Below are 23003 nucleotides of genomic sequence, written 5' to 3' on the forward strand. Positions count from 1 at the left end.
AAAACCAAAAAAAAAAAAAAAAAGTATGTGACAGTTCCCTGTTTGTTTTAATAGTGTCCATTGCTTAGTAAAACACTAGGTCATCTGTCCTGAGTATTTCTTCCATTGTTTTCATTCAAAAGGTATTCTTTCTTTTTTTTTCTTACTTTTAATTAAAACGTAATTATACCATTCCCATTTCATCTCCTCCCCACAACCCCTCTCATGGCCTCTACTCCTCAAACTCATAGAGTCTTTTTCTTTATTAGTGTTACATATACATACATGAATAAATACATAAGTATAGCCTGCTGAGTTCTTTTATTGTTGCTCAAATGTATATGTTTTTGAGGCTGACCACATGGGGTTGCATAATGAATTAGTGTGCCCTTGAGTCCCTGGGGGAAGACTAAGTCTCCCTCTTTCAGTAGTCATCAATTGCTTGAAGCTCTTCATCCAGGGCTGTGGCCCCTAAGCTAGTTGGGCTGTTAACTGGGGTTAGCATTGTGTAGGTCTTGCTTAGGCAGCCACATTGTTGAGACTTCATAGACGCAGCTTCCCTGTCATAGCTAGAGGACACATACAACAGACTTTCTGGGCTTCTGGCTTTGAGAATCTTTCCACCCTCTCTTTCACAATGGTCCCAGAACCTTAAGTATAGGGACTCTTGTAGCTGTATCAGTTGGGACTGGGCAGCCGAGGGTCAGGTGTTGTCTGCATTTAGATCAGTTGTGCCTTTCTGTTATGGATTCTGTCTGCTGCAAGAAGAATCTTTGATAAGGGGTAAGGCCCACATGTATTTCCTGTAGGTTTTTTTTTTTTAAAAAAAAACCAGGAAGACTGAAGCATCCTCTTCAGCTAGTAGGAGTTTGAGTCGGTTTCCTTCTTGGTTTGGAGGCTAGAACAGTTCGCAAGCATGAGGCCACTTTATCTCTTGTTACGGCATGCCATGAGTTGAGTTCCTAGTTTTCAATGTGACCCCACGTTTCAAAGTCCCTCCACAATGGGACTTTAGAGTTGTGAGATGGGGGCATTAAAACACCATAATTTTTTATAAGGGAAACAAGCCATTTCTTTGCCTTTTTTTGAGTGTGTACACAAAGGCAGAGAAAAGCCATGATTCTTTTTCTTTGCCAGTTACCAGAAGAACTATTATTGATCAGATTTTTGTGTTTAGGACTTTCTGGGGATATGGTTAAGACCACTCAACTTTGACTTCTCGGTGTTTGTATTTACAACACTCCCTTTATGCCAAAAATCAGGGTTCCTAATGACATTTTTGATGAGCTTGAACTTTTGGTGTTCCTGCCTCCAACTTCCAAGTGCTGGGATTACAGGCTTGAACCATCATGACAGTTTTATGCATTCCTGGGAATTGAACCCAGGGCGTCATGTATGCTAGGCAATCACTCTCCTATCAATGAGCTATATTCCCATCTCCAAATAACATTAACATAATTATATACACTTTGTATGTGTGTGTGTGCATGCACCTCTGAAATCATACACACATGAGCCACACTAAATGGACGTATCACGTTGTATTTATTTTTTTTGCATATATGTAACAACAATAATAATAGGGCTGGAGAGCTGGCTCGGTGGTTAAGAGCACTCAGTGACTGCTCTTCCAGAGGACCTGCGTTCAATTCCCAGCACCCACATGGCAGCTCACAACTGTCTGTAAATCCAGTTCTAGGGAATCTGACACCTTCACAGCAATGTATATAAAATAAAGTTAAATAAATCATAAAACTATTCTTTAAAAATAATTAAGAGACCAGCAAATAGAGGAAAGAGACATGAGAAGGGTTGGAGGGAGAACAGGGAAGGAGGAGGGAAGTAATCTAATTATATTTTAACTTACATTTTTTTCTACAAAAATGTAATTATTGAGGCCAGCATGTCCTACATAGAGTTCCAGGATAGCCAGGTCTACATAGTAAGACCCTGTCTCAATAACAACAACAATGATAGTTAATGGTAACTGACAATAGTTTATATATGTATTTATATTTACTATATATTTATTGCCATATATAATAAATATACTTAATATATATTTATTTACATATCATATAAAATGAGTTTATATATATATATATATATATATATATATAATATTTTCCCACTGAGGATATATCCCACTGAGGAGGAGGCATAGTCACTTTTCCCTCGTATTAAGTAGTAACTTGTGGTTTCTCTCCGCGGGTTATGCCAGAAACTTGATATATGATTATATTGGTTTGTTGCATTTATTTTATTGTGTGCTATGCTTATGCAAACTCCATATAGTAGTTCTGCTATCATAAAGGCCTCTAGACATAATCCCTCTGCCAGCATGGTGCCAGCACATTAAAGATAATTCTGAATGCTGACTTTAATAGTTTTGATTGTTCGATTTTCTGGTGGGGGACAGGTGGCAGGGAGGAAACCAAAAGCACATTAAAGACCATGGAGTGCAGACTAAGTCCTGAGTGAATGATGGTTGTTGGTATGAATGCAGCCATGTTCAGGATCCCATGCCTTGGACCCATGCATGTGGCAAAGTCTTCCCCAGGAGTGAGGCTCAGAGGGACAGCAAAAGCAGAAGGGCAAGTGTTGACAATGTGTACAGAAACTGGCAACCACAGCTTCCTCCTCCTGGATAACTGTAGCCTAAGACTGCTCACTTATAAGAGAACTTCTATTGAGGATACTTAAACCTGTCTCCTTATTCATATGTATACCATAAACCCTACTCTTTATTCATCTGCAAACGATATCCCCATTGCTTTCACTCAGATGTATAAAATAAACACACTGAGGTTCCAGGTTGCGGTTGCAGTTGGTGACCTCCATTAGAATAGCACAACCTACCAGATCCCAGCTTTTCTGTATGTGTGTCTGTCTGTCTTTCATTCCCTCATCAACCGGGTTAGGTCAATCCCCGAAGCTGTACAGAGCATGGCAAAGAACCATGCTTTCCCTAAAACTCAGCTTGATTGAGAACTTTAAGGAGATTTGCAAAGAAAAAGTAAAAAGCAAAAACATACAGGACCTTTAAATGTCCATCTAGAAACCCACCATAAACTGGAGAGTCTGCCAGAGGGATGAGAAAACAAAGTTTCTTGTTTCCAATGTCATCCAAGATGAAGAAGCCCTCCTTTCTCAAGACTTTCTCTTCCTTGGGCAAGTCTTTCTTCATCTCCCTGACCTCCCTTCTATAAGCCAGACCCCTTTGTGACTGTTTCTAACACATACAGTGTCAATGTAGCCCATAGTAACCACCACAGTTACAATCTCTCCCCATTGGCTACAGTGTTGCAAAGTATCTCCCACTTTCAGTTTCTGTGCATGTATGCATGTGCCTGTGCATGTGTGTGTACATCAGAGGACAAATTACTGGAGTCAGTGCTCTCCTTCCACATTACCTACGGATTGAATTTATATCCTCAGACTTGGTGGCAAGTGTCTTTACTTTGTTGAGCCATCTTCATAGCCCTGGCTTTGTAATTTTTTGCAAAGAAAAGAATAACAAAAATACTATAGTTATTAAAACTCCTTGTTTCTCCACGGTAGTTTCTCCAAGGCATTAACCTTTGTAATGATAAATTTCTTGTGGGAAAACATTTTTTGATAATGCAAAGGTCTTGTTCCTCATTTTTTTTCAGCCGCTAGTTTTAGCTTCTATTGGTAATTATTACCCGCAATGGTGACTATGTCTTTGCCATATGGTGATTCCCATCCCCTTAGTCCGAGTATATTTGTGTACATATGTGAGAAGGGCAGAGGTTGATGTTGTGTCTTCTGCAGCTACTCTTCGTCTTTTTTTGTTTGAGGTAGGGACTCTTACTTATCCTGGAGATTACTAATCAGCTAGACTGACTGACCAGCAAGTCCCAGGGATCCTCCCATCTCTGCCTCTCCAGCACCAGCAACTGTGTCCCATTATTTTCAGGGCTCCTTTTCCAATAATTAATTGGAATTGCAGTGCAAGGAAGCGCTGCTCCCTTTTTTTTTTTTTACTCAGAGTCCTTGTGAAGGACTCATAGCTGTTTCTTTCCCATGGGCTATAACGTTCCACTCTCAGCACCCATTTCATCCTTCCTCCTCCTCTGTGGATGACAGAATAGGACAGAGCAGATGACCAAGATGTCAGTTCCAGGAAGAGGGGACAAGTCAGCCAAAGCACGTGAAGGAGCCTGTAAGAACTTTCAGGCACTTTCTCCTTCTGCGTTTCATTGACCGTGAGGATCACAATTTCAAATATTACAGTACCTTTTATCTTGGGTTCCCAAGTGACCTCATAGAAATGGTACCTGGCCAATGCTGGGCATTTGAGTGGAAAAGTCAACCTCAGTTTTTCTGATCGAATGATACTTTGAGGTTAACTTCTCAAAGCAACATAAACTCCTCCACTGTGGCTAATACAGTCCAAACTTTGAGAAGTCACCTGAAGAATTCCCTCGTTCTCCTAAAGGCTTCTGTCCTAATCTTTCTAGTGTTTGGGTTAACAATGACAAACAGGAGATACAGGAACCTGCCTTTTCCCAAGAATAATGGCCAGAAGAATTGCTTGTCTAAAACTGAGTCCCCCAGGAAAAGAAGCACACTAACAGGAAGTCAAAGGACAGATCAGCGCTAACACCGAACTCTTATACTTCTATGGTCAATCATTAGTATTTACTTTTATTTACTTATTTTTATTTTTGAGACAATCTCTCTGAGTAGCCCAAACTTGCCTTGACCTAAGGAACCAGCCTGGCCACCGACTCCGGCGGCTATCAGCTTACCTCAGCCTCCCTAGAGAAGGAATGACAGGCACGTGCCACCACACCCAGCAACATCTAACATTTAACTGTTAAATCTATTTTTGTTATTCTCACCCAAGTCAACAAGGGCAACATTTTGTAAGGCTATGTGATCTTTTAAAAGACAAATCAGTGGCAGAACTATTTCTAGAAACCAGATGGTCTGTCTTTCTGCCCGACACCACGGCTTTTTTCTGTGTACTGGGACAAGGCAGTAAAGCCGCACCACCGGCCCGACAGGGCAAAGAGGAGGACTCGCCTTCGCCCATTCGTCGCTGGCTTGTGGTGCACAGAGCAAGAGAAAGGCCAGGCCTCCCCGAACCCCCACTTTCCCACGCAGGCGCCCTGGGGCTGGCTCCCGCCTCCTCACCCGCTAGCCGCGTAGTGACGGAAGGCGCCCACAGCCCCACCCCTTTTTTGGTTAATTCTTTAATGGGCGGTCGCAGGTTCCCGAGATGGGCGGAGCCTTCGCCGGCAGCCATTCTAATTGGCCCACAGGCTGGCGCGGCGCGTGATGCCGTACCGACTCCGTCACTGCGTTTAGGGCGTGGTCTCGGCTCAGGGCGCCTCAAGGAGACTTGGGGACGCCCGAACCACTCCTTTTGAGTGCCCGGGTGCCGCTGCCAGCGCGTGAGTCTGCTGCGCTCCATGAGGAAGATGCTCGCCGCTGTGTCCCGCGTGTTGGCAGGCGCTGCGCAGAAGCCGGTGAGGCTGGGGTGGGGCTCGAGCCGGCCTGAGGCGGGGCGGGAGGAGGGCGGGCCGGACCCCCGGAGCGCGCGGCCGGGTGCCGGGGGGGGGGGGGGGGGGGGGGGACGAGCTACGGAGCTCTCGTGGGCCTCCTGCGAGGTGCGTGTCGTCACGGCCTGAGGCGGAGGGGCTTGAGAACCGCCCGGTCCACCGCACCTCCCCCAATCCCCACTGGTGGAGCTTCTCGCCGGCTCCCCAGCAGCGCCCCAGAACCGTCCGCTGCTTACGGGACGCCGGGAGGCGGAGCTTGGGCTTGCTCCAGCCTCCATGGACTCCGGTGACTTGCACTGTCCTCCTTGTCATAGCTCGTGGCCAAGTGGCCACGTAAGACGAAATAAAGAACTCGCAGTCCCAGTAGCCGGATGATCCGTGCACAGCCCAACTTCATCATTTACTAGTATCGAGTCCTTGCCAACAAGGAGAAAAGAGTTTTGTTTTTTCAGTCGTCCCAGGGCCCAGTTTCCTCATCTCAGTCCTGAGTAGGAGCGTGGCACGTGTGCCAACCTTTCTGCCTGGCATTTGGCACGTATGGGTGCCCAGCTGGGTGAGCATTTGTGGATCACCTGTGCTCGCTCGGTCCTGAGCAGGGTTCAGACGGGGTCAGGCTCACGGAAAACAAACTTCCTCTACTCCCTGCTCATCTGAGGTTTTTTTTTGGCAGTCAGTTTTAGAGCAATCGAGCATAACCCAGAGGAAGCCGCCTTTACCCTTAAACACACAGAGGCTTAGAGTTCAAAGTAGCGAAAGAAAATAGCAATGATTCTCGGAGGGTAGGGATTAGAGGTTACGACCTAACTTATGGCCCGGGTTTTGAGAGGTGTCTGAACACCTAAGCTTTTAGCATTTTGACCTCTAGCCGCCCAGAGGTTGCCTTTTCTTGGTGTAACTGCCACCAGGCTTTGACTTGTAATTCTGGTTCTATCGATTTCTTCAGGATTTGATGCAGTTCTGCTTAGTTTGGGGAGGTTGTGGGAAGGTTAAAGGTGTACTTCTCTAGGAATTCCATTCAGTAAAAGAAAAACACCTTTTGATTAAGTAAATGCTGTATTCCTGTTTGAATCTGAATCGACAGTACAGCACACTTCTTAATGTGTCTTTGCATATGTGTATGGCATTTCCTGAGCTTTTATAGTATGTGTCGTGAATTTGGCCAGAATCTTCACAGGTGTTCAAACTGCATTCCTAAATTTTAATTGGTTTGAACAAGTTTCTTTTTTTCCCCCGTTTATTTATTAAAGATTTCTGTCTCTTCCCCGTCACCTCCTCCCATTTCCCTTCCCCTCCCCCAATCAAGTTCCCCTCCCTTGTCGGCCCAGAGAGCTATCAGGGTTCCCTGCCCTGTGGGAAGTCCAAGGACCACCCACCTCCATCCAGGTCTAGTATTGAACAAGTTTCTTGTGTGTAGAAATAGTTAAAGGGGAATTTCTTTATACCTTGGGGATTGGGCATGAAATAAAGTTGAAAACTAAAAGAAGCTTTGTTTCCCTCAGTGGAAAAGGGTAGAGCCAGTTCTTAACTAAATCAGAGTTTGAAGAAGTTGAATTAGAATCTGAAATCAAAAATTCTACCTTCCACTTTTAAGACATGTGCTCCGTCCCCTTTTGGAGTCTAGAGAGCAATGGGAGATGGGAAACCCCCTTAAATCTTTGTTAGATGCTACACACTAACCTTAGGTGTATTTCTTTGTCTGAAAGTCAAGTTTACCATTTCCTTTAATCACCTTACAGCAGGAAAAAAAATTGAATTCTAGAGTCGAATTCACCATGGAAAGAACCCTGTTATTTTCTCACTTGGTGGTGGTATTGTGTAAACTCTCCAGTAGCGAGTTTTTGATTTTTTTTTCTTTTGAGACAAGGTCTTTTGCTATGTATCCTAGACTGGCCTCGAACTCAGATCTGCTTACATCCTCTACCTCCTGACTGCTTGCATTAAAATCTTGTGTCCCCACATCCGGCATGCTAAGGGTGGGGAACAGCTTGACCTGTCTTTGTCTCTTTCTCTAAGGGGCTCACTGTGTAGCTCTGGCTAGCCTCCAATCACAGAAATCAGCCTGCCTTTGCCTTCTGAGTGCTGGGATCAAAGACGAGCACCATTATGCCTGGCAGTTTTCTTTGTGAACATACTTGTTACATGCTAATTAGGGACCAGTCCTGAAGCCTTTCATAATGTTGAAAACTTAAATTCACCTTTCATCTCCAAGTAGACCTCTAAACTCCAATGTGTCCTTTTAGAGTCTGCAATTCTAAGGAATTGCAGATTTCTCTTTCATTGCAGCCTGTGTAATACAACATAGCTTGTTTTTAGTTTTTCATGTTATACATGTGAAAAGACTTTTAAATGTAATTTAAGCCTTGCAAAAATACCCTTACAAACAGTAAGCAGTGGCTCATTAAACTTGTATAACTAGTGCTGCAGTGGCCAAGGATCCTCTGTGGGAGAATGAAGGATTAGGCATTTGCTTTTTGATAGCTAAGATAATGTGCCTAGTTAATCCCCTAACTTCCTCTGAGGCCTCTGCCTGTTTTTTTGTGCCTTTGCTCTTTTTATTAATTATTTCCCCCTTAAAAATTAGGCAAGTGTGAAGATTTACCTCAGGCTTAAAGTTTGCCTGTCTCATCACTGTTTGGATGTGCAACTTTGAAATGGATTACAAAAATGTGGTTTTACTTTGAAATGAGGTTGAAAGCTTTCAAAGCTTTTTAAGACTGAGCTGCATTTAAAATTTTTATTTTGCCTTATTGCTTGTATTTGTTATGCTCCCTTTTGTGAGATTTTTACCACCAATAACTTTTTTTGCCTTTGCATATTGGAGGTAAGGTTTTTAATTCATGTTGGTACATTCTGAGAATTCTTAAATACTTTTGAAAATTCTGTATTTAGATACTTACAAGTTTTTATTGAATAAGTTGTTCAAGATCTCCAAGAAAGGAATTTCATTAGAGGCTGAAGTGTAGCTCAAGCTATAGAGCATTTACATAGTATATGTAAGGTCATGTATTCAATTCCCAGTATCCCACTCCCCACAAAAGAAAACCCAACAAGAATTCCATTTAAGCAGAATTCTTTTTGTTTGGTGTCCTGTCCCCCCCCCCCACTGAATTTTGCTGTTACTGCCATGGCTAACCTGGAACTCACTTTGTAGACCAGGCTGATTTCACAGAGATCCTCCTGCCTCTGCCTCCAGAATGTTGGGATTAAAGGTGTACACCAACACGCCTGGCTTTATAAATTTTACCTTGAGAATTTATCTTTGCTACCAACGCCTGGGTGGGTTGTGAGGAAAAAAAAGGAATAAAAAGGAAAGGTCATGACTGCTCCTTGGTATGGTGGACAACGGGAAAGTTTATTGTAGATTTGTGGGAGAGCATAGTCAGAAGCAGGGATGTCTGGGAGAGTCCAGAGTGGACATGACCAGACTGAGCTGTACCATGTGGGAGAGGGGGAACCAAGTGCAGCTGCCAGGAGGCCAAAGATACAAAAGGGGAAGGGTAGCCACAGTGTCTGGATTATATAGGGAAGAGCCTCTGGGGGAAGGGCAGCGAGCTCCTGGGTGAGAGAGTTCTGGGTAGGGAGTGCTGTGGACTGAGGAATGCTGGGATAACCTGGCAGGTCCAGCTTTGATATGTTAAATAGGCACATCAGCTTTGGTGGTCTCTGCCCTAGATTGTTCCCCAAACTAGTTTCTGTAGTTGTATCCAGAAACTTACTTTGCAATAGAGTAGCTATTTCTGGCTCCACAAATAATTATTTGTTTGCTACTTGATTGGCTTCAGGTTTAGGTTTTTTTTTTGTTTTTTTTTTTTACATTTTTCTTCATTTTAAGATAGCTAACACATGCTCTGTACCTCTGATTTAACTGAAGGATCCGTTACTGGTATTTAGAGTTTTCCTTGGGTAGTGCCTTTGCCTTTGTTGGCTTTATCAGATAATAATACAGCAGTTGCCATATTGTGCCCCTCCCCACCTTGTGTCCATGGCTTTGCAAATTTCCGTGGTTTCAGCTACCTGTTATAAGGTGTGGTTTGAAAAGTTCCAGAAAGAAATAATTCATGAGTTTTTTAAGCTCTGTGCTATTCTGACTAGAATGACACAATCTTCCATTGTCCAGATTAGGATGTAAATAATCCCTTTGGCCAGGTGTCCACTCTGTCTACTCCACCCACCCAGTTGTTCACCAGGAGTCATCTTGACTATCATCAGAGCAGCTGCCTTTCTGTCACAGCACTCACACTGAATTAAGTGTGAGCAGTGGTTTTAGGCTTCTACTGAGGGTCTAAACTATATCCTGTCTATAGATAGAGGCTACCGCATGCCTATAATTCCAGCATTGGGAGGTGGAGGCGACAGAAAAGAGCAGGAGAGAGATAAGTAGGTCTTAAATCTGCCTGTTGGCTCCTAAACTTGGAGGTAATAGGTAGAGTGCTGACATTAACTCCTCACCAAGGTCAAGTCCAGTGCTGCAAAATATATTGGGTTACACATTGAACATTCTTTTTTATGGGATCTCCAGGAAAAGAAATGATGTGAGTTTACATGTAAGTATGTGAAAATGTGGCAGCCAGTGGCTAGAATAGAAGAACTGTTTTTGTGGTCTATCACTTAGAATGTTTTTGTTGTACTTGAATTTGTTCAGTTGTGAGGGTAGAAAGGAATCAGTAACTCTTAAGTAGTAATAACCACTCAAACCAGTCAGGGGAATACTATTTTAAGAGAACATTCTTCTGTTATGGGGCTCTAACAGGAGACTTCTCAAAATTTAGACTGCACAAGTTAGTTATATAGTAGCTGGCCCAAGTCCATGATTTTTGACAAGAATTAACATGTTTTTCACTAAGGTATTTATGTCATACTTTGAATGTTTTTTTTTTCCGTCATGGTTATATGTCATAGAAAAGTAGCTTACCTTAAATAGGGATTAACATAGTTTTATTTGAAGTATTTTCAAATAAACCTTAAAAAGCCCACACAATCTAGTTTCTTTGATTTGACCATTGTTATTGTTCTCCCTGTAATTGCTCTGAAAACAAAATGGAAAGTGGATAGACTTGGTGTTTGCCACCTTCCTTTTTTGCTTTCAGATAGTGATGAGGCTGTGTTCAAAATCCATGCTTTAAGCATGGATTCATGATAGTAATGACTTACTCTGGACAGTTAAAAAACAGAAGTAATGAATTTATTTGCATATTTCTGTTTTCTAGGCAAGCAGAGTGCTAGTAGCTTCCCGTAATTTTGCAAATGATGCTACATTTGAGATTAAGGTAAGAGTGTTTCACTTTGTGCTTCTAGTTTTTTCACAGATACTGATACAGTTTCACTTTAAGGAGTTGATACTGGCGCTGTGAAGGTAGGGTTACTTTCTTTGAAATATTCTAGAACCAAGGGTTCAGAGAAGTTTAGCAATAGTAACTTGCTGGCAGTTTAAAGGATGCAGGCTTTAAAAATAAACTCCAACAGGGTTGTTCAACCTCTTCACATTCTGACATGTTGTCACCTACAAATACGTTGGGTTGACCTGATAGCTATCCTGGCAAATAGACCTTCTTGAGCCAGAGATTGGATGTACCATTAGTAGGGGGTGGGATTCAGTGAAACATTGATGACCATAAATTTAAGGAATGAGAAGCATTTTGAAGCACTGTTTCTCTTTTAGAGGCAGTTTCAGGAGCCTCAGTTAATCCCAAACTTCCTATCTAGATAACCTTGAACTCTTATTCCTCCTGCTCTCACCTTCAAGTGATGGGGTCAAGGTTTTCTCACACTTGATTCTTGAAGCACCGCTGAGGCATGCATTTCTTTGCTGTAGTTCAAGTTGTGTATTATTTGTGTGGAGTTGGATCTTAGAATGCATCAGCAGTATTTGTGGAGTGGTAACTGGACGGTGACTACCTTATTTCATTTCAGAAATGTGACCTTCATCGGCTAGAAGAAGGCCCTCCAGTCACCACAGTGCTCACCAGAGAGGATGGGCTCAAGTACTACAGGATGATGCAGACTGTGCGGCGAATGGAGCTAAAGGCAGATCAGCTATATAAACAGAAAATTATCCGTGGTTTTTGTCACTTGTGTGATGGTCAGGTAAGTGGTAGGTTTGTTAGAAAGCTATGCATGTTATTAGGATACTTAAATAGGTTTCTTTCTTTATGCCTTCTTTCCCCTGTCACCTCTTTTCTTTGCCTTCATCCTAGGCTTTTAGAATTTCAAAACCACCATTTATTTTGTGTGTGTGTGTGTGTGTGTGTCGGGGGTATTTATGTGCCACCCTGTGTGTGAGCATGTATGTGTGGTGGGGGGTCAGAAGACAGGTTGCAGAATTTGGTTCTTCCCTTCTACCATATGGGTTCCAGGCTTGATAGCGACCTCCTTTAACTCACCGAGTTCTTTCTCACTGTCCAAGCTGGCTTGAAACCCCTGAACCTTGACAGTGCTGCCTCATCCCCCAGAATGCTGGGATTATAAGCATGAGCCACCACACTTAGCTTTAAGTATGATTTCTGTTTATTGGTTTTCACCCTGCTTCTTGGGTCAGAAGGATTTGAAGTAGGGATTTCAAAATAAAACTAGAATGCTAGGACCCACTATGAATTGTAGGCATAAGAATTTATTCACACTTAGCATTTCTGAATTTTATCTGTTCTTAGAATTTTACTTTTAAAATTTGCTGGAACCCCACACATCTATGCTGTATGCATTCTTGGGGAAAGGGCTATTTTGTTGTTTTATGAGTGTGAGAGAGAAAGAGAGGGAGAGAGTGTGTTCCATTTGTGACAAAATAGCCAACAGAAGCAACATAAGGAAGTGTTTACTTTAGCTCACAGCTTGAAGGTACGGTCCATCTTGGTGGGGAAGGCGGCATGGCTGTAGGAGCTGAGTTACCTGGTCACATGAATGTGCAGTCAGGAAGCAGAGATGTGAATGCTGCCGCTTATCTTGTTTTCTCCTTTTTTATTAAGTCTGGGATCCTAGGCTATGGGATGCTGCCATCCACATGTAGGAGTGGGTCTTCCCACTTCTGCCCAAGAAATTTCCTCATAGACATGCCCAGAGCTTTGTCTTCTAGGTGATTCTAGAACTTTTTAAGTTGACAGTAACTGGTTCCAAATTTAGAAGTCTACAGAGCTAGCTAGGTAGAATAAATGAGTGAAGTCAGTTATATATAACAATATGAACAACGGTAAGATGGATCAGTGTGGAGTTGGGATGGTTAGGCCCCATCCAGAGATGCCACGACTTGGTTTCAGTCAGTTATTTCCTTGTGGAAACACAGACCTAAGACTTCTTTGGTTTGCATGCATTCTATCAATTTTTTTTTTGTTTGCATGTAGAATTATTTTTTTTTTTATGTTTTAATTTTTTTTTTAATTTATTTATTTATTGAGGATTTCCGCCTCCTCCCCGCCACCGCCCCCCACTCTATCAATTTTTTAATGTTGGCATCTGACTGGCAAATTATTTTTTTTTCTTTTTTTTTAATTTATTTATTTATTGAGGATTTCTGCCTCCTCCCCGCCACCGCCTCCCATTTCCCTCCCCCTCCCCCGATTAAGTCCCTCTCCCTCCTCAGCTTGAAGAGCCATCAGGGTTCCCTGCCCTGTGGGAAGTCCAAGGACCACCCACCTCCATCCAGGTTTAGTAAGTTGAGCATCCAAACCACCCAGGCCCCCCCAAAGCCAGCACGTGCAGTAGGATCAAAAACCCATTGCCCTTGTTCTTGAGTTCTCTGTAGTCCTCATTGTCTGCTATGTTCAGCAAATCCGGTTTTATCCCATGCTTTTTCAGACTCAGGCCAGCTGGCCTTGGTGAATTCCCGAAAGAACATCCCCATTGTCTCAGAATGTGGGTGTACCCCTCGCGGTCCTGAGTTCCTTGCTCGTGCTCCCCCTCCTTCTGCTCCTGATTTGGACCTTGAGATTTCTGTCCGGTGCTCCAATTTGGGTCTCTGTCTCTGTCTCCTTTCATCGCCTGATGAAGGTTAATATTCAGGGGGATGCCTATATGTTTGTCTTTGGATTCACCTTCTTATTTAGCTTCTCTAGGATTGCAAATTATAAGCTCACTGTCCTTTAATTATGGCTAGAAACCAAATATGAGTGAGTATATCCCATGTTCCTCTTTTTGGGTCTGGCTTACCTCACTCAGGATAGTGTTTTCTATTTCCATCCATTTGTACGCAAACTTCAAGAAGTTCTTGTTTTTTACTGCTGAGTAGTACTCTAATATGTATATATTCCATACTTTCTTCATCCATTCTTCTATTGAAGGGCATCTAGGTTGTTTCCAGGTTCTGGCTATTACAAACAATGCTGCTATGAACATAGTTGAGCATATACTTTTGTTGTATGATAGGGCCTCTCTTGGGTATATTCCCAAGAGTGGTATTGCTGGGTCCAGGGGTAGGTTGATCTCAAATTTCCCGAGGAACCGCTTTCCAGAGTGGTTGCACAAGTTTGCATTCCCACCAGCAATAGATGAGTGTACCCCTTTCTCCACACCCTCTCCAGCAAAGGCTGTCATTGGTGTTTTTCATTTTAGCCATTCTGACAGGTGTAAGATGGTATCTTAAAGTTCTGACTGGCAAATTATATTTTTAAATTCCGTCCAGGCTAAAGGAAACAGCACATTTGTGGATTGGTTATGGCTTCTGATTTAGACTTTACCCTTTTCTTTTAATGAAAAATATTTTTTTTTGGAGTTACTAATGACAGGTTCACTGATCCATGTGTGGTTTTGGAATTATTTATTTATTTATTTTGTTTTATGGTCTGTTTTGGTTTTTTTGAGACAGAGTTTCTTTGTGTAGCTCTGGCTGTTCTGGAACTCACTCTGTAGACCAGGCTAGCCTCAATCTCACAGATATCTACCTGCTTCTGCTTCCTGAGTCCTGGGATTAAAGGTGTGTGCCACCACTGACCAGCTTGATCCATGGTTTTTAAATTATTGAATCTAATAGAAATTCTTTATTCAAATATAAATAATGGCATTGCTTCGTGGTTCTTCCTTTACTCCAGGAAGCCTGCTGTGTGGGCCTAGAGGCCGGCATAAACCCTACGGACCATCTCATCACAGCCTATCGAGCTCATGGCTTCACCTTCACTCGGGGCCTGCCTGTCCGAGCAATTCTTGCAGAGCTAACAGGTTTGCTGTGGATTTACAGGGAAGGGATATAGTGAGTGGGGGAAGTTTTCAAATATCTTCCATTAAGTTGCTAAGCATTATGAATTAGTGGTAAAAATCTTAGAACTTTCGTTTTTGAAACAATCAAGCCTTCTGGTATGTATCCTGGTACCTCTGTTGTGACTTTGAGTAAACCATTTCATGTGGACCCTCCGGTGAAATTGGAAAATAAGGTTTGCTTTCACTAAAACATGAGGAATCTAACAGAGAAAGTAAATTGGGTTGAAGTACTTTGAAATGTAGGCAGATTCTAGATAATGTGTGTACTCCCTCTAAACCTAGTGTCAAAAATACTTTGCTAACATCTGAAGGTAACAAGCATTTAGAAAGCAGGCACCATTGGATTAGTCTAACCTTATTACAGACACGGAGATGAGGAGGTGTGTTTTCCTGGAGGGACAGACAATTGGATTGGGTGGTGGTTATTGCTTTGTGTAGTTGTTTTTATTTATGCTTGGTGTGTGTGCTGCCATTTCTAGGACGAAGAGGAGGTTGTGCTAAAGGGAAAGGCGGATCGATGCACATGTACGCCAAGAACTTCTATGGGGGCAATGGCATCGTTGGAGCTCAGGTAACTGAGGAAGAGCACATGCATGCTTTGATGCATTTGATCCTGGCCTGTGTCTTCAGGACCTTCTTCACTCCAGAGACCTTCTGTAATTTCAGAGGATTTCAGTAATTTGGGAGTTTGGTTTGTCTTTACTTACTGCCTTTTATCTTCCCATCTGAGGAATTAAGTAGATTTGGGTAGTGATTTAATTAAGGTTTGTTGTTTTTGTTGTGTTTATGAGTAAGAGCCTATAATGGTGGAGCTATCCCTTCATCTTTTTATATTTCAGTAAAAATCAATGGCTCATCACTTCACTCACTCTGACATACTCATAGGCAGTGCTAGCAATGGGATCCAATTACAAGTGAGGGGCTTGTTAAATTGACAGCCTAAGAAAAAGCAAAAACCTTACTTTCATGAATAGGAAGTCCTTGTTCTCATCAATTAATGAGAAGTGAAGCATTAACAGCATCAACAATATCCACTACAGTAGGTTTTATTATATATCTAGGCTTCGTTTTTTTTTTATCTTGTTGTGATCAGTAGTTAAATCTTTGGGTGCAGAAATCAGAAACAATATAGGATTTATTCATGTTTTGTTCAAAATAACAGGGTAGGTAGATAGTGACAGGGTTAGGAATGAAGACTTGCAGCACTAGTTTAGCTTCCCGTATTCTCCAGGCATTGAAATTTAAATGCCTTCTAACTCAAATTAATTTGTACAGTTTTCTTGTTTGTTCTTTATGTTAGGTGCCCCTAGGAGCAGGGATTGCTCTGGCCTGCAAATACAATGGAAAAGATGAGGTCTGTTTGACATTATATGGCGATGGCGCTGCTAATCAGGTAAGTGCATCTCTTAATTTCCAGAAACAATTACTTTTATGTCCAAGTTGTGACTGGCCATATTTGGATTTATAAAGAAATGGCATATTGTTTATTAATTGAAATAGCGTTTCATGTGGCTGACTCACATGGGAGATTTACCTCTTGACATGAGCCTTCTAAGGGTACATTTCTGTGATGATGTGTCTCTTTGCATTACATTTATGCTTTGCAGATATGCTCTGTGGTGGGAGATTTTTTTTGTAATTTCTCTTTAAAAGATCTTATTTCTACTTTTGCCTGCATGTGTGTTTGTGCACTGCATGTGTGCCTGGTGCCAATGGAGGTCAGAAGATTCCCTGGAACTGGGGTTAAGGATAGTTGTGAGCTGCCATGTAGGCACTGGGAACTGAACTTAGGTCCTCTACAAGAGCAGCAAGTGATCTTTATAGCTGAGCCATAGGTCCAGCCTTGTTGGCTAAATGTAGACCATTACAAACCAATAGTGTGATACAGAGACTCTTCACTTGGACTCGAATGCAATACCAGATTCCTATAATGTCTGAACCTTGGCTCTTGGTTTCTTTGCTCATCCTGTCTTGGTCTCAGTGTAATCACCAGTCTCTGGACAGCACTTAGTGAGATCCTGTCCTGGATGCCAAATCTCAGCTACTGCTGGTTCACTCTGATTATCTGGTCAATTGAGTGTGACAGATTAATAGCAGAGCATAAAACTAATTGGTAACTTGGTGCTTTTCCATGTTCCTCTTTGCAGTGTGTTCTATTTTAGTAGATCCCCCAAAATGTATACTAGTCATACAGTACACACCACGTTTCCTACCATAGCAGCACGTGCTCCTTTCCCTCACCACCAGAAACTTGGTTATAAAGATGAGGCTGTTTGGCCTTAGTGTAAGCTCTCTGTGTTAGGCAGAGCAACAACTATTAGAAATGGTGAAAAAGTCTAGAGAAATAAATTAAACCACTTGCATTTTATATAATGCTTTTAGGGTCAAATATTTGAAGCTTACAATATGGCAGCATTGTGGAAACTACCTTGTATTTTCATCTGTGAGAATAACCGCTATGGCATGGGGACATCTGTCGAGAGAGCAGCGGCCAGCACAGATTACTACAAAAGAGGAGATTTTATTCCTGGACTGAGGGTAAGGTTCCTTATTGTAGAGACAGATCATACCCTATCTGCTAGATGTTCTACAGTTCCGTCACATTATGCTTGAATAGGTCATTAAAAGTTGAATGGGAGGGCAGGAGGTGTGGCTTAGTGGCAGAACACTTGCCTAGCACGAGTTAGGTCCTAGATTCCATTCTTCAGCACCACAATAAAAGTTAAATGGATCTGGATAGTTCATTTACATTCTGCCCATCCCCCATTTATTAACAGGTAGATGGAATGGATATCTTGTGTGTCCGAGAGGCAACAAAGTTTGCAGCTGCATATTGTAGGTCTGGTAAGGTAAGATGAGATTTTTTTTTTAATTTTTTAACAACTTTATTTCATGCACATTGGTATGACAATGTCAGATTCTCTTGAACTGGAGCTACAGACAGCTGTGAGCTACCATGTGGGTGCTGGGAATTGAACCCGGGTCCTCTGGAGGAGCAGTCAGTGCTCTTAACCACTGAGCCATCTCACCAGCCCCGAGATTTTTTTTTTTAATTTATTTATTTATTAAGGATTTCTGCCTCCTCCCCGCCACCGCCTCCCATTTCCCTCCCCCGATCAAGTCTCCCTCACTCATCAGCTCGAAGAGCAATCAGGGTTCCCTGACCTGTGGGAATCCCAAGGACTGCCCACCTCCATCCAGGTCTAGTAAGGTGAGGATCCAAACTGCCTAGGCTCCCCCAAAGCCAGGTGCATTGGTTACAGGTTTATAATGACATTCACTTCAGTTAAAAGAAGCCTTTCCAGATGGCAATGACTAAGTGAGCTCTCTGAAACAAGCAGAGTCCAATGAGATAGCATGATCTTGACTCACCTAGTAAACACTCCATATTTCTCTATTCTTGCATTTCCTTGGCATTTTGCCTCTGTCTTCACTTTGACATTAATTTGAAAACCTCTTTTTGTCTTTTGGCTTGGTTAATTATATGTTCCCACCCCTCTGTTAATCATAAGCCCCTTCAATGATCAAACTTTGGATCTCCACAGTGCTTAATTTTACTTAGACTGCATTTGAATGCCTATTATATATCTTGCTGCTTTACTTGCCAGTGTATGGCAGGGAGGGAGAGGGGAACAGTGAGACTGGCTTAAAAGGAGCTTCAAATAGCTAAGTTTAACTGGTTGTTCTAAGCCCGGAAAACATGCCCCTGCAATTTACTTTTGTTAAAATTGAGAAGGAAGACACATGACATAAATTGGTGTTAAGAATCAGTCTGGGTGGTGCACGCCTTTAATCTCAGCACCCAGGGAGGCAGAGGCAGCGAATCTCTTGAGTTTGAGGCAGTTCCAGGATAGCCAGAGCTGTTACACAGAAAAATGCTGTCTCAAAAAAAAAAAGAGCCGGGCGATGGTGGCGCACGCCTTTAATCCCAGCACTTGGGAGGCAGAGGCAGGTGGATCTCTGTGAGTTCGAGACCAGCCTGGTCTACAGAGCTAGTTCCAGGACAGGCTCCAAAGCCACAGAGAAACCCTGTCTCGAAAAAACCAAAAAAAAAAAAAAAAAAGAAAAAGTCAACCAGTAAACTCTTGACAACTCAGCTGATACATGGAAGGTGGGTAAGAACGTATTGGATGTTGCAGGGTGTGTGTGTGTGTGTGTTTGTGTCTCCATTTGAGGCAACAATTCTTGGCACATATCTTCATAGCCTTAACCATTTATGGCTCTATTTTAGGGGCCCATCCTGATGGAGCTACAGACTTACCGTTATCATGGACATAGTATGAGTGACCCTGGAGTCAGGTAAAGTTCATGGGGTATCTTGATTGTGGTTCCCATGGTGGCTGGGCAGGCTTTGGGCTACTTAAATAAAACAGTAGAGTAACTTCTTCATTGGCTCTTAACAACCAAATAAAATTGTTTTGTTGGCATCAAGTGGTTGTTTTGAGGCTTAGTCTGAAAGCAGCTTGAAGATCCCTACAATGTATCCTATATGTTAGCATGAATATGACCAGTCATTTAAAAAAGAACATTATGTAACTAAATTGCAGTGTGGAACTGTCAATGTAAGGCAGATAAGAGAATTATTTTAGGTGTCATTTAGTTTATGTGGGCATCATCCCAAATTCAGGCATGGCAAATTCTACTTGGAGAGGACTGAGATTTGAAAGTCTCACTGGTAGGGAGCAAGGCTAACTGCTACATGGAAAGTTTAAGTTGTTCCTTTTTCTTTCAGCTCTAGCATGTAATGATGAATTAGTAGACTTGACAGTTTAGAAGTGGTCAGTTTAGTCGAACTTTAGTTCAGCCCTCGTAGAATGGACCAAGGTAGTAGCTCTCAACAACACTTTCACAGGGGTCACGTACCAGATAGTTACGTTATGGTTCTTAACAGTAGCAAAATTAGTTAGGAGGTAGCCATGAAGATAATGTTCACCACAACAAAACATGAAGATAATGTTCACCACAACATGAGGAACTTTATTAAAGAGTTACAGCATTAGGAAAGTTGAGTTACAGCATTAGGAAAGTTGAGAACCACTGGACTAAGGGAAACAATCAGAAACTTGGTGTGTTTAGGATTTTGCTGGTCATGCTGCTTTGGGGTCTTAGTGAGAAAGGCAAGGTGTAGTTATTTCCTGCTTGGTATGATGCTTCAGGAGGAAGAGACCTGGTCAGTCATCCTCATCAACTTAGACCATGAAACCCCATACATGCTTCAGCATTGCCAGGGCATAAGTTTCATTCATTCATGATGCTTCAAAGTCTAGAATTATCACCACTGCCAGCTCTTCCTTGCTCCATCCATGTAAAAAAAAAGTGAGGCTAAATGTGTAAAACTGGTGACCCTCTCTTCCAGGTCAAAGAAGCAAATACTTGGTCCTTGTTAGAATGCCAGTAAAGCCCCAAGTTACAGTGAATAGCTTTCTATAAAAGATGCCTACCACCCTAACTATTCTCACAGTGACATCAGTATTAGCTTGTTCCTTCCTCTCTTTCAAAAATATACTCTTATACTTCACAAAGTTCTCAGGCACTGTTCTTAAGGGTCTATCACCGCATCTCCCTTCCCCATAGTTACCGCACTCGAGAAGAAATCCAGGAAGTAAGAAGTAAGAGCGACCCTATTATGCTTCTCAAGGATAGAATGGTCAACAGCAATCTTGCAAGTGTTGAAGAATTAAAGGTACAGTTGCTCTTGGAGGTTTAAGTCTGGTTTTAAAGGTAGGTTCACTGACTAATTTCCCACACCTCACAAAATGTCACTCCTAGGTGGCCAGAAAGTTGAGTTTTTTCAAACCCAGAAAGCATTCTGATGAGGTTATTGTTGAATCTGAAGTCTCACGGGGCTATTGGTTTTGGTCTTTCTGCTGAGAATTAAGGAGTTGCAGGGCAGGGGATATGACTTGGTAAAGTGCTTGCCGCAGAAGTATGAGGATATGAGTGGATTCCCAGCACCCACATCTAATGGGCACAGTGGTGCATGTGTACAACTCTAGCTCTGGATTAGAAAGAGGTGAAGACAAATGCTTTAAGTGTGCTGGCCAACTGGTGAGTTCTGTGCTCAATGATAGATATCCTGTCTCAAAAAAAGAAAGTAGAGTAATAGACATTCATACAAAAACTTTTGTTTCCGCCCCCTTTCTCCCTAAAAATATCCCTTGCATGTGTAATTTATATACTGTCTTTAAGTGGTGAAGAGTCACATATTATATAGTAACAGGTTCTCAGACTTTCTAGTTGGTTCCAAAGCTGCCTTTGATTGAAAAAATCTCTTGCATTGTTTAGGAGATTGATGTGGAAGTGAGGAAAGAAATCGAAGATGCTGCCCAGTTTGCTACAGCTGATCCAGAGCCACCCTTGGAGGAACTAGGCTATCACATCTACAGTAGTGATCCTCCCTTTGAAGTGCGTGGTGCCAACCAATGGATCAAGTTTAAGTCAGTCAGTTAATGGGAAACTGAAATGAATGGGGGTTCATCATCCACTGTAAGAACTCTTTGTGCTTTCAACTTTAAGGACAGGAGATACCCAAAGTCTTGAAGACATGTAAATTAAGGAAGAGTAAGTTGCATGCAGTTTCTATGTTGTATGCAGTGTATCCATGTGAATAAGAGTGTAATGAATTTGTATAGGATTTGAAATGGATAATGGAGTGTTTCTACCTTTCCCTCATCATATCCTACCACAGATCTGTCCTGGTAGCATGCTGGAATTAGTACAGTGCACAGGTAGAAGAGTAGCAGCCACCCTGCATTGTGGAGGCTGTCATCTGTTAGCACTGACCATGTCTCTGTGATCAAAGGCTATTATATAATCAGGCATTTCAAAGATAAAATAATTTAATTTTCTCTCTTTACACATTTAACAAACATGAACTTGTACTCCCATTTTAAGGCACACTGTTTTTACCTTTCACATTTAAGAATTAGCTTTATCTTTCCAGCAGTTACTATAAGGTATGCTGACCTTTTAAATTAAGTACAGTCCTAAGAATTCAATATATTAGATCATGTTTGATGTTACATACAATCCTGTTTATAAACAAGGATGGTCTAAAATTATACATGCTGGAATTTCTATGTAAACGCAGGATTTGTGTGTACACGAACAGAAGCTTTGACCATAAGCAGGTGGTAGGGTATTTGCTTATTCTTTCGAGCTTGGCTCAGTGTGAGGACTCCTGCATTTGTCTTCTGTGCTGGGAGACTGCATGCCAGAGCCTACAGAGGACACCACCACTGCAAAATAGGAGTTTTCATAAGAAAAGCAAATTTGAAAACAGCCACCTCACAAATAGGGGAAGCAAGCATTCAATCTACAGGATTACATTTGCCAGATAAATACTCTTTCAAAATATAATCTAACTTATTAAAGTGTTTTCTTTGTCTGAACCTGGTGCCATAGGAGTGTTGGTGGCTCTGTGTAGAGGTGTGGGCATTTAAACAAGAGTGAAGATAATTTAAGATCAGAGGAAGCTACCACCATTTTGTTTTTCTACTTCACTAAGACCTTCCAAGACTCAAACTATTTGGAAGCTCTTACCGTAATCTAAGGCATCTTAGGTCTTCCTTAGTAATGTCATTGAGAATATCAGAAAGTGTATAATCTTCTTCAACAATCTGAAACAATGATTCAGTTTATGAGATAAGCAGCTTTTCAACAATATCATAGGAATATTTTATTTAGAAATTTACCTTTTCTATTGTATTTGCATCCACTCCTTGTAGTTGCAACCAGTCTATAAGCTCTCTGTCTGTTCCCAGTTCATCAGGGGGTGCTGGATTCTCTGTACCACCTATAATGATTCCAATTTTGTTTTATTGTATAGTAATGTATAACCATAAACTACTTTGAAAGTAACAAAGTGGATGCAATGACATATCTAAACAGAATGTAAATGTGATGTGAAAAGGAAATAAACTTTTCTGACTTAGCTACTTTTTACAATTCTTGGGTCCCTTTCCAGAGAGTAGAATCATCTCTATCTACACTGAAACTCAAGTGTTAAGATTTGGTGGCATAGCTTTATGTCCAGTTCTTTATCCCAAGAGCTACTTTTATGCTTTAAGGGGCAGATTTGAGAGTCATTCTAATTTAGGTATCTTCTGTGACACAAAATCGTGGGACTGTCATAGTCAAGACACTTTTTTGTTACCCTTCTGGGCTCTTCCCTGTCCATCGTGATTTCTGTCCAGTTTTGCCTCTTCTAAAATACCGACGAGAATCAGTATACTATATGGTAATCTCAGCCATTTCTTCAAGGTGTTAAGTCAGAGTTTTAGTAGTTTGTCCCTCTTTGACACCTATATCAGA

The 23003-nt window shown here is 41.9% G+C and overlaps 2 protein-coding genes across 2 annotated transcripts in view; one reads left to right on the forward strand and one right to left on the reverse strand.

Annotated features, from left to right (window-relative positions):
* Window positions 1–5322: 5322 nt before the first annotated feature.
* On the forward strand, window positions 5323–22634 carry Pdha1 (pyruvate dehydrogenase E1 alpha 1 subunit). Its single transcript, XM_005358797.1, has 11 exons — window positions 5323–5477; window positions 10718–10777; window positions 11421–11594; window positions 14525–14651; window positions 15170–15261; window positions 15991–16083; window positions 17073–17228; window positions 17468–17539; window positions 18922–18989; window positions 20265–20373; window positions 20976–22634. The coding sequence occupies exons 1-11, from the start codon at window positions 5421–5423 to the stop codon at window positions 21138–21140; spliced, it is 1173 nt and encodes a 390-aa protein (XP_005358854.1). The 5' UTR covers window positions 5323–5420; the 3' UTR covers window positions 21141–22634.
* The window catches only part of Map3k15 (mitogen-activated protein kinase kinase kinase 15), a 128416-nt gene continuing 127241 nt past the window's right edge, over window positions 21829–23003 (reverse strand). Inside the window, exons 27-29 of the mRNA XM_005358845.3 lie at window positions 22385–22485; window positions 22233–22309; window positions 21829–21928 (exon numbers count right to left, since the gene is read on the reverse strand). Of these exons, the coding sequence (XP_005358902.1) occupies window positions 21856–21928; window positions 22233–22309; window positions 22385–22485 (251 nt within the window). The 3' untranslated portion in view covers window positions 21829–21855. The remainder of the gene's footprint in view (window positions 21929–22232; window positions 22310–22384; window positions 22486–23003) is intronic.

Source organism: Microtus ochrogaster, chromosome X (assembly GCF_000317375.1).
Source record: "Microtus ochrogaster isolate Prairie Vole_2 chromosome X, MicOch1.0, whole genome shotgun sequence".
NCBI classification, from domain to species: domain Eukaryota; kingdom Metazoa; phylum Chordata; class Mammalia; order Rodentia; family Cricetidae; genus Microtus; species Microtus ochrogaster.